At 33.3% G+C, this 11,888-nt stretch overlaps 1 protein-coding gene across 1 annotated transcript; it reads right to left on the reverse strand.

Moving 5' to 3' along the window:
• Positions 1-1,428: 1,428 nt before the first annotated feature.
• LOC106665223 (DNA repair and recombination protein RAD54-like) lies at positions 1,429-11,853 on the reverse strand. Its single transcript, XM_014391492.2, has 15 exons — positions 11,629-11,853; positions 11,395-11,562; positions 8,810-9,006; positions 8,014-8,083; positions 7,761-7,955; positions 7,204-7,425; positions 6,744-6,905; positions 6,560-6,675; positions 6,308-6,453; positions 5,961-6,135; positions 4,262-4,463; positions 3,998-4,204; positions 3,768-3,931; positions 3,455-3,647; positions 1,429-1,549 (listed from the first exon to the last, which is right to left on the reverse strand). Exons 1-15 carry the CDS (start codon positions 11,629-11,631, stop codon positions 1,484-1,486), a joined length of 2,286 nt encoding a protein of 761 aa, XP_014246978.1. The 5' UTR covers positions 11,632-11,853; the 3' UTR covers positions 1,429-1,483.
• Positions 11,854-11,888: the final 35 nt, after the last annotated feature.

Raw genomic sequence — 11,888 nt, forward strand, 5'->3', positions numbered from 1 at the left:
CACCACAAGAATAGCAACACATTTTATGCCTTGAAGATGAGCCGAATAAAGGTCAAAACCGCCAAAAAAATGTAAAATGTGTTTTTCTAAACTATCTCATTCTTGACCAGTCCTCATGAATCCAACAAATTATTCTATTTTATAATTATTCGGAAATCGTGAGTTGGGGTCTGGTGTGACGTAGGTTTCAGAAAAACATTTTCTTTATCGTGCCAACGTTTCGATCTTTATTGAGATCATCTTCAGGGCTCAATAAAGATCGAAACATTGGCACGATAAAGAAAATGTTTTTCTGAAACCTACGTCACACTAGACCCCAACTCACGAATTCCGAATAATCATAGACTTTATATTGTTTTTCTATATATATTTGAATTTTTACTTAAGTTACATAATCTATTTTTAAACAAATGTAATCATTACTCTTCCTTTTTTACTTTTCTTTGTCATTTTTTTTCTTTTTACATCCAGGGTTGGGTGTGAATGTGAAATGTTTAACTCTGGGAAGCCAGAAAATCACCAAGATCAGACTTTAGTCTTGTTTATTATATTCATTGCCAGTGCATTTTGGCCAGTATTTATTTTATGTAATATTTAGTGACTGAATAACTCAATAATAAAGAGTGATTATTTAAAGATCGTGATATCTGGTCCAGTGTGATGTAGTTTAAAAAAAACATTTACTTTTTCATGCCAATGTTTCGATCTTTATTGAGATTACCTTCAGGCCTGGGATTTATAAACATTGCTTAAATTATACAAATACATATGAGATATTAATATGAATTTATAAAATGATGACACAATATAGCAATTTTAGGTTTAACCAAAGTATTTGTAAGACCACATCTCACAATCTTCAAATAATCAGTACTCCATTTTTTTATTTTACAGACGAACACTATAAAAATTAAACAATATATAATTTTATACTTAGGAGAACTAATAATAATAATAATAATAATCACAGCAGCTTTTTTGTAGATCAGACTTGCCCGGCAGTTATGATACACACATCATGTTCCAATGTTAAACAAAAGCTGCAAAATAATAAATGATGTATTTATTCAAAAAACATTTTTCATTATTATCACTATATAATATCAATATATATGTATCACAATAAACATTTATAAAATTGCAAAAACTGTGGTACTCATTTTCATTAGGAATAATTTCAATTGAGGTTAAAGGTGCTCCTTTTATGATTGCACATTACTAATATTGCGTAAAACGATTATTTAGAATAAGCAAAATTTGTTATATGTTGAAAATATATATTTTTTTTTAATTTACAAGGAAAAGTATTAACTTTTAGTACCACAATCAATTAAAAGGTACTGAATGGTTTATAATGTAATGAATACGATGGTCTATTTTCCATTTGGTTTTGATTAACACACACAAAAATTAAAAAAAAAAAAAAACTAATTTAAAATAATTTTTTTAATTATAAATAGTTTTGTTTTCTAAAACAAGATTATTAAGTTGATGAATCATTATCGCTATTCTCTTCCTCATCATCTTTGACCTCTTCCTTACATTGCACCTGAAAAATAAATAATTATTTTGATATAAAAATTTAATTTTAACTCGAATAAGGGCAATTTTTTATTTATTTTAGTTTTGTTGGTTAATACTACTCCTAAAATACAAGATTTTTAAAGGCAGCATGTTCCAAGGAGATTTTTGCATCCTGAAATTTCACCTTTATACAGGATATCATCATTAATCATCATGAAATGTGATTATTTCTTATGTCCTAATTTACTTATTCTTGCCTGTTTTATATGTTGGTGTGTTGTGGCAATTCACCATTTCCAGTAATTTTGTAAACAATGTGAAATTTATAATAGTACAAATATGGTTATAAAGTCATAGTTAATGCAAATGATAAAAATTATAATATTGAGATAAAAATGATAAAGTTGTTAGAACTCAAGGGCAATGAATGAGCACACGGGTTTAGCTGTAATTGTATGCTATCTAAGTAATATTTCAACGAACTGCTTACACAAGATTAAGTTCAGTATTTTGTGGCTCATGTCATTTTAAGAATCCGGCAGATGGTTGTAATCCATTGCCGTAATGTGCATTGTACTGTGTATAGTTATGTTGTAAAAGATTATTTTCATTTGTTTACTTAATAAAGTACTTTTTTCATTCACTTTTAGAAACAAATTACACAATATTTGGTGAAAAGAAGAAAAGTAATATTTTAAAGTACTGTTGCACGTGCGCATAAGTTTTTTTCGGTTTTCAGAAAGGAAAGTTAAGTTTTCAAAATATAAATTAATTTAATTTTTAATCCAAAACTAATTTCCTTCTTTTCCTATAATACACTGCCAATGTTCTGGTAGCAGAAATATCCGCTTTTTGTAAAAGTCTGCCGACTAAGACGAAAAGACATCTGAAAGTCCTATTTTCAGTGCTTTCGTTCAAAAATTCCCTTCCTTTTTAAGTGAATTTCAATGGAGTGAAACAAGTAAAAATCAGAAGGGGCAAGGGCCTGGAGAGTATGGGGGTGAGGCCTGTCTAACTCAGCGATATTACTCCGAGTGAGGCCTGGCATTGTCAAGGTGAAACACAATTTTATTTCTAATCACTAGGACTTGATGTTTTTTCTTCCACGGTGACCAAAGATACCCTAGCTATGCACAGTATACCTCTGCCATAAGAGTTTGAATGTATGGTAACATTTACAAATAAATTATTCATTGAATATCCCACCAAACAAACGAATAGGCCCTTTCGAGAGGGCAAATGCTGCTCTTGACGTTTCATTCTCCTTGCAAATGGACCTTGGGTGTTTAACATTTTTCCAAATGACCTTTTAAGCTAATTAGATGTTCCATGAGTCTGGTCTTTGATTTGTCTTTCTCCATTAGGAAAATGACAGAACCACTGTTGATTCACACTGTATTTACATTATCACCACATATTCTACATAATTTTGTCAGGAGTCTAAAGCTTTATGCCTGAGAAAGAACTTGCAGCAGTGCCTTAAATTAATTATTTTTGCTCCCAATTTGCATTTGTCGCAGTTTATTTTAGACTAACTTTTGGGATCAACTACTCCTTCCTCACCATTTCTTTTAATAGTTCCCCCCCTAGAGCTAACAGGGCTAGCAGGTAATAACGGATTGCATTTATAAGGATTTTTTTTTTTTTTGGCGTTATGATCTAGCATATTAACCATGGTGACAATTCTTATATGTGTGTTCAAATTGAGGGGGTTATCGTGAAAAAAGGGCCAGAGGCGACGGTGGGAATCGAACCCACGACCGCGGCGTGAGAGTCTCTCATGCTAACCACTCGGCTACCGCAGTCCCCTCATTTATAAGGATGAAAGACAAAATTTGGAAAAACGAAAAAACTTATGCACAAGCCCAACGTAATTCATCTGAAATTAATATAAGTTTGTCATAATGAGCAAAAATGTTTAACAACTTACGGATGGTTTCTGTTTATGGGAATGTTGGTAAAATACAAATGAACAGCCAGTGTTCCAACATTGTTTCAGAATAGGATCGACAACCCAACGCTTTTCAGAAACATGGTGCCAGCAAGAGAAATCATTAGTACAATCACTTTCTACTGGTGGACCTCTTACTTGGATACCATTAAAACATCTTGGGCAATTTAATCTAGAAAAACAGAAATGTTAAGCTTAATCAATTAATTGGTCAAGCGGACCACGAAATTAGTGAACTTAATCATATCATTCATATTTACATAATAATAATAATAATAATAATTAACAATACTTGTCATGTGTATCGCTGATTGTATTTTCATTGTACATGAAAAGAGATCTAAGTTCATTCATACTGAAATGACATTTAACATCTTCTTCACAGTCGACAACTGACGAAGAAAGAGCTTTTTTATGTGCCTGTCTTTGCAACATCTTTTCCTCAATCGTCCCAGTCTAGAAAGTAATGTTAATATAATGTCACATGCTGTTAACAATCGATGTAAAAATAAAGTTACAGACAGAAATAAGCCGATAAATGAAGCATGATTTCTTCTGTCCATCTCTCCAGACACGCGCCATAGCCTGGTCATCGTTGGCCGGGTTCCAATCAGGGTCAAACATCACAAGCCTGTTTGCACCGATCAAATTCAAACCACATCCACCAGCTTTTGAACTAAGCATAAAAATAAATTGTTCGCTGTCTGGCTGGTTAAACTTTTCCACAACCTATGGGAGGTATAAGGTAATATTTTATTTATTTGATATTTTAAATATTGTACTGACCTTTCCTCGTTTTTTTATAGTCATTGAACCATCTAGCCGAACATAATTGTAGTTACGCAGGGCACACAGACGTTCAAACATTTCTAGAGTCTGTGTGTAATTTGAAACGAGCACAACTTTGTCTGTAGTGGTTGATTTTATCAGAGCTAAAAGACAATCTAAGACCATCATTTTAGTTGACATTTCAATTTGAAGCACCTTCCTAAAATAAGACCATACCTCATTATTTTTAATTAAATTTTTTTTTAACAGACTATGTAATGAAACAGGCATGCGAGCTTTGATAGTATGCAGAAGAATAGCAGGAAGGAACTGGGGATGCAGACCAGAAACCCTGCTGCACACCATGATAGTAAGACCTTTACTTACATATGGAGCTATAGCCTGGGCTGATAAAGCAGAACAAGTAACTAAAAGAAAAGAATTCACAAAAATACAGAGACTTGCATGCATCTGCATAACGGGAGCAATGAGAACGAGGACAGCAGAGAAAACCATCATTAGTATTATCATAGAACCTCCAACAGGAATAAAACTAAAATGGAGAGATAGCAACAAAATAAGAAAGACCATCCGACACTCATGGCTCCAAGAGACAACATGAACAGGATGTTAGAATTTAACCAAAACTTTCGAATAAACCTAGGTACCAAAAAAGAATGGGAACGAGAGGGAAACAACTCTTTCAAGAATGGCACCATCCTTTGGTACACAAATGGATCTAGAAGACAAGAAGGTACGGGGGCAGGATTATTTTGACCTGGAACCAAATTCTCAGAACCCATGGGAAAATACACCAGTATCTTCCAAGCTGAGATACATGCAATCGAAAGATGACCTAAGTAAAGGGTACAAAAACAAGAACATAGCTATCATTTTAGATAGCCAAGCAGCCATCAAAGCACTAAGCTCAAATATCATTAGTTCAAGGATGATGCTGAACTGCAAAACCATATTAGGTACGCATATTTAGGAATAAAGTCAGCCTCTGCTGGGTCCCAGGACACATGAGAGTAGAAGGCAACGAGAAAGCGGACACCCTTGCAAGAAAAGGGGCTGCTACTCCGCTGATAGGACCCGAACCCTTCTGTGGCATCGGAACCCACACTATTAACGAATATCTCAAACAGAAGGACAAAAATAAAATGAGGGAACTATGAAATTCACTCATTGGACACAGATAATCCAATAATCTTCTAACCAATTTTGGAAGGAAAGAAATTACAGAATGTGTCAAGGGAAGCAGGAACAAACTGCGAATCCTAACAGGACACTGCAAGTTAAATGGACACCTAAAGAAAACTGGAATAATCCAAGATGGCACATGCAGATTCTGCAAAGAGGCAGAAGAAACACCAACACATGTACTAAAAAACTGCGGAGCTACACTAGCCCGCAGGAGGAAATGGTTTGGGATGTATAATGTGACCATAGAAGAGCTTCAACCATTGAAACCGGGCCTATTAATCAAGTTTCTTGATGAAATAGGACTCACCGATGTGTTTTAGAAAGAGCACAGAGGATACAATAGCTAGGGCGCAGTATACTATACCCTGAAACTACATCTACATTATCTATCTAAATGTAATGAAAAATAAGAAAAATATCCAATGTATTAATTTAATTCTAATACCATCATTATAGTTTTAAATTATTATAGAAAAATATTAAGGAGTACTTAAGTCTTAACGAAATTTACTTTTTATAATTAGCTTCATATCCACTTGGTAATTTGTTTTTGGCTCCTTGAAATCCATCTTTCCCGTCAATAATTTTCTCCATAATAATATCTGGATGATTACACAGTTGTTTCAAAGAAGTTACAACAGACAGTGCAGATAGGCTACTTGGATTTTCCCCATTTTCAGTACTTCCTGGAAACATTAACTTTTAATAAATATTGGCACAATTTCAAATTTGCAATTTGATGTTAGAATATAGATTTTCAATTTTTTTTCTCAGCATAATTTACAAACCAGTCATAGTTTAAAATCAAATATTTTGAAATTAGTTTTTTATATATGAAAAAGATACTAAAAAATATACCTTTCAGTGCTTTTCTTGCTGTGTCAGAAGCAAGAAGATGTTTATAAAGCTCTTCCTGGATTTTTGTCATTTTGACACAAACAACAAGCTCAGTTTTCAAAGGTAAGTATTGTGAAAGGAGAGCTGATGTTCTTCTTATTAGACACCTAAAGAAAGAAGTACATCAAGTAGTATTCATAATCAATTTTTAATATGGAATTTACGTCTTTATCTCTAACTTGTTGTAGGACTTTTTTTTAAGCTTATACATACTTGTTAACTATTCCTATAAGTTGAGCAAGTCTTTCTTTAGCTATCTCTTTTTCCTTGTCTGAGGCATATGCATCCTGACCTTTTATTATAGGGTTTTCATAAAGCTTCCTAAATTCCTAGATTGACAATAAATTTACATTGTTTTTACATATATGGTACAATTGATGGTTTATAATATTACAACCTGTGATGTTCCAAGAATTCCTTCGTTTACAAAATGGACTAAACTAAAATATTCAAGTAAATCATTTTGAATGGGAGTACCAGAGAGAAGGACCCTTCTCTTACATTGAAGACCAGTCAGAGCTAAATATGTTTGATTTTCACAATTTTTTAATCTGTGACCCTGAAATAAAGATGATTTATATATTATTTTTAATTGTTCCAATTTAGAAAAACATTCAATGTTTCACCCCCAAGTTAAAAAAATACTTTAGATAAATTGAAGTTGTACTATATTGACAATGATTATTTGAAGATCGTGTGACGTAGGTTTTAGAAAATCATTTTGGCACGATAAAGAAAATGTTTTTCTAAAACCTACGTCACACCAGACCACATCTCACTATCTCCAAATAATCATTGGCTAACGGTCACTAAACAACACACATATTCACAATCTTGACTAATTTACCGGAACTTACTTCATCACATAAAATTAGTCCGACAGGAGACGAATGAAGAATTTTTGAATGTATTCTAAATGTTTCATAAGATATTACTAATATCGGATGAGTATTCCGTCGACCTAATTGCGTAGACATGAATCTTTTCACTTGGCTCTCAACAACTTTAGTTCCTCCTCCTTCGATAGCGACAGTGCCAACACGACCATGAAGCCATTTATTTATTTCGTTACACCAGTTCTGTAAAATATATATAAAATTATACCTATTAAAATTTAAAAAAAAAAAAAATCAATATATAAAATTTAGAAGAATTTTGTACTAAAACAAAAGGGGATTCTTCTTGAAAACAAATATAATAAAATGTAAAGTTCAAAAACAAATTCTTCTTATAAGTATATTTTCATTTTCATTACAAATTTTAGTTCAGTTAGCATCATACAAATGCCTATTTATAGACTACAATGAATAACTATTATAAATGAAATTTCGAAGTATTCAGACATGGTTGAGAACGAGAAAAAATTATTAAACCAAGTACTTATTTGCTTTAAGTACTTTAATACAATAAATACCTTAACTAACGAGCTTGGAGCTACAATGATAGCTTTATCTATCATAGGTTTAGCTTCTGGGCTCTGCCTTAAAAGTGTCCACATTAAGGTAATGCACTGTAAAGTTTTTCCAAGTCCCATTTCATCAGCCATAATACAGCCAAATGCATTGTCAATTCTTTCTCCTGTTACACATTCATACATAAATTTAACACCCTGTTGGAATGGTTCAAATTAGTCAATGTTCTATATTATTTTATGTGTTAATAATTACCTCTCTTTGATGTGGCCTTAAAACATTGCTTAGGGCAGGATCGACGACGACATGCACCAAAAGGTTTTCCCTGAAAATAATAAACAAAATTCAAATAATTGAAACACATATAAACATAATAACAGTAGCATGAAAGCTTGAACAGCAACCGTCCAGTGATGATAGCCGTTAGTATGAGTGAGATGGAGTCCATCCTAGAACACCGATGTCAAGTGTTAAGGTTGTCACGGGGCCACCGATGCTTCAGTCTTCTGTTGGGATTATTAGGTAATGTGGTGGATGACAGATTTTTGACGAAAGGGGTAGTTTGGAATGGAACGTTTTGTAGCGGGATTGGGCTAGCTCGGTAACAAGAGGGACATTTAGGTCTGTATGGATGGTGTGATTGGATACATAGAAAGGGGCGTTGACTATGATTCTGAGGATTAGATTGAAGGGATTGGATTCGATTGAGGTTGGAACGCTTACGAGTCCCGTAAAGTTCAAGTCCGTATGTCCAAATGGGGGCCAGGAGGGCAATGTAAAGTTTTCTTTTGTTTGTTAGTGAGAGTTTTGATCGTCTGTCGAGTAGTCGTTTAAGCATGAAAAATTGTATATTACAGTCTGTGCGCTTAAGTCGTTTGTCCAGGTAGAGTCCGAGGTATCGTTCATGGTTCGCAATTGGGATGGGAATGTTTTCTTGTTTAGCGTAAATATTATGTTTGTTGATTTGGTTTCGTTGATCTTGATTCTCCACGGACGGAGCCAGCATTCTAGGATGTTTAGGTGATTTTAAACAAACTTAAATATGATTTACTTGTCCATTTTAAGTTGATCATGGGCAGACACTTGTGGAGGAGTATAGAGAATGAGAGCGTTTGGAGCTAGAGGATCGTGTAATGGCCTTCTAACCCCATCTTTTTTCATACCAAGCGCACGTCCAGATATTCCTCCAGTGTAACCAATGATCGGAACTTGGAAAGGCTTTGAAAGTATATTCTGGATACATGCTTCCTAAAACATGAAAAAAAAAAACAGAAATAGTGAATGTTGGAGTGAATGTGGTGTTCAAAACTTTTTAAAAAAAAGATAGTTCTTACTCACATTGTTTTCCAATGATCCGGATTTCGAGCCCTTAGCTCATTGTCAGGTTGAAGGATTTCCACAACCACTTCTATCGACATGAATTGCAAAAGTAGTAGTAGTAGTAGTAGTAGTACTACTCGAAGGGCTCGAAATCCGTTGGAAAACAACTTAATGTGAGTAAGAACTATCTTTTTTAAAAAGGCATGAAGAAAACTGTCATGTATTATGGCTTATATGTACATAAAAACTTACAACTAAAATAACCTACATGCAACTATATCAATTGATAATACATTCTGTCTTCATGGTGTAGATTTTTTTTCTATCTTAATATTTACATAGTAGTTTTACTTGTAAATTTATAATTTCTAATACAGACCTTTCTTATAAAAGTTTTGTATGTATTAAATAATATTAACTCTTGTGTATATTAATATCCTGTGCTGAATTGATTTAAATTATTTAAAATTTCAATGGCCAAGTAGCAATGTCCTGTTGTCACCTGAACTGGGAAAGAAAAAAAGGGTTGTGAATACATTGTTGACAACCGTGTCAACATGTTAAACTTGAAACTTGATTAGATAGGAAAATTGTCTATTCAATTTTCTCACTCCTACGGTCTAGTACAAGCTTTGTTTTTTGACATCATGCAGGGATCTACAAACATACTTTTTTTTGTAACTTTATATATAATGTACATACATTTTGAAAATATTATTTATTATTATTAATTTTTAAGGGCGTTTTAACGGCTAAGGTCATTTCACGCCCTAACATCCCAAACCTTCTTAGTTTTTATTATTATATTTAAATTTTTAAAATTATTTACCAATTACACATTTGCGGTTTTATCGTTGAAGGAAATGATTTGGCATTTAATCCAGTAGTTTTTAATTTTTAACTGTGATGCCACTGACCTTACGTGAAAAGTATACAGAAATCTCTGCGAATATTTATTCCAGAATGATTATTAGCCTAAAATCAGGCTGAGCTGAAGGAAATATTCCTGGAGATTGAGACTGTTGCCAAAATGTTCGGTAAATAATAGTCAAATGAACAATTTACAGGGTGAGTTTAACTCCTAGTCCATATATATAATTATAACATATAATAATGGCCATAAATTTTTATTTTTTGCTGTTTCTCATGTGCTAACAATTTGTGATCTAATTTGCCAGGATAATTTTAATAACACATAGGAATTTAACTATTTTCAATGGTAAGATACTTACTTATCAATGTACTATTTTTAAAGGTATTTTAGGTAATTGCAAAAAAACTTTTTCAAATGTTTTTTTAATAAATACAATCTCCAACTATTATTTATCATTTTAATTGATTGTAAATTACTCTCTTGTGGTACAGAAAGAAAAATTTAATTAAATAACATCAATTAACTTGATTATATTTATTTGCTCTGGATGTAGTCCAATAAAATGCAATTCAAGCCTACTGTCCGTAAAAAAAAAGTCTTAAGAAGGATTTTCACACCTATGCAAGAGTGCTTTAGGATCAAAATAAACCCAGATATAGCTGAACTCTTTGCCAAGTCAGATATTGTGGCTTTTATTAAGAAATGTAGGCTTCCAGTGGCTGGGACTTGTGCTCAGGGTAGATGAGACGAGAAGTCCCAAATTTTCGAACTGGAATGGAGACCCTGGAGAGAACAGACCAAGACTTGTTCGAAAGAAAAAGGAAAAATGATTTGGAGGCTTCAGGCTTGTGAAGGTGGAGAACTGGTGGTTGAGGCTGTGAAAGCCAAGTAGTTTTTTTTTCCATAAATACCAGAATCCTATGGGTTGAGAGGCTATGCTGCTGACATCCCTCGTTAAAAATACAAATAAAATAATTACTAATTTTAAAAAGTATGATCAAATATGGCCTAAATACAGATTAATAGTTGATGCTGAGTGTTGATCTGCAAGTCAGTGAACTCATTCTGAACCAGCACTTGTCACTTATTGGGTCCATCTTCAAGTGCGGGTTGGTTGAACTGCTCAAATAATTTTAGGGCATTGTGCCATCTTCTGTGAGGAACAATGTCCTCTATTTGAAGAAGGGATTCCTTTCATGGCAAAATGTGTTTGACAAGCCCACGAGTGAATGCGGACCCAATAATTCACCCAGTGCCAATTCAGTAAAAGATTAGCAGTTTGCATATTCACTTTACACACGCCGTATTATCAGGTAACAAAGTATCTATTACCAAATTAAAAAAAGAAACAGGTCTTTGAGAAAATCTACTTTTAATTTATTAAGTCATATTTCATATGGATACCATGTTCATTGCACAATTTGTCAATAAATTGAACTCACATGAGCCGATATGGTGACGCTGGACTCACTGTCAGCTCTTTTTCGACACTCGGCACCATTTCCATTTGGGTTTCTAACAGACAAAGGCCTCCTCTTGGGGCTCGGGCTGTCAAGATCATCTTTAAGTAATGTTCTTTTGGCGATCTGACTAGGAGCACAGCTCCTCCTCTGTAATGTAAAAAAAATTGTCAAACTGAAACATTTTGTCGAAAAATTGGAAATATATTTGTTTACCATCTCAAAAGAATGGTGTTAAAGTAGATCCATTACAAATTACGGGTTTTAAAAGTTATTTTTCCGACTCCTTCATGGCCCCATTCTTTCCTTTCCATCGGGGTAATATTTTTTAAAAACTATACCTTTATAAAATATAAAGATACATAAAAATAATAAATATTAACTTAACGAGATAGAATAACGCCTTATCAACTAACTCTTATCAACTTATTTTGCCGCGCTCAGTGCTTGCTTTCTTGCAATCTGCATTGGCATAG

Source organism: Cimex lectularius, unplaced genomic scaffold, assembly GCF_000648675.2.
Source record: "Cimex lectularius strain Harlan isolate CLEC.00 unplaced genomic scaffold, Clec_2.1 scaffold22, whole genome shotgun sequence".
NCBI lineage: Eukaryota > Metazoa > Arthropoda > Insecta > Hemiptera > Cimicidae > Cimex > Cimex lectularius.

Coding starts and splice junctions, on each gene's coding strand:
- LOC106665223 (XM_014391492.2), bottom strand. Junction 9,007..11,394: donor GCGTCACCATATCGGCTCAT/GTGAGTTCAATT, acceptor TTCATGTTTTAG/GAAGCATGTATCCAGAATAT. Junction 6,906..7,203: donor GACTAATTTTATGTGATGAA/GTAAGTTCCGGT, acceptor TCTTTATTTCAG/GGTCACAGATTAAAAAATTG.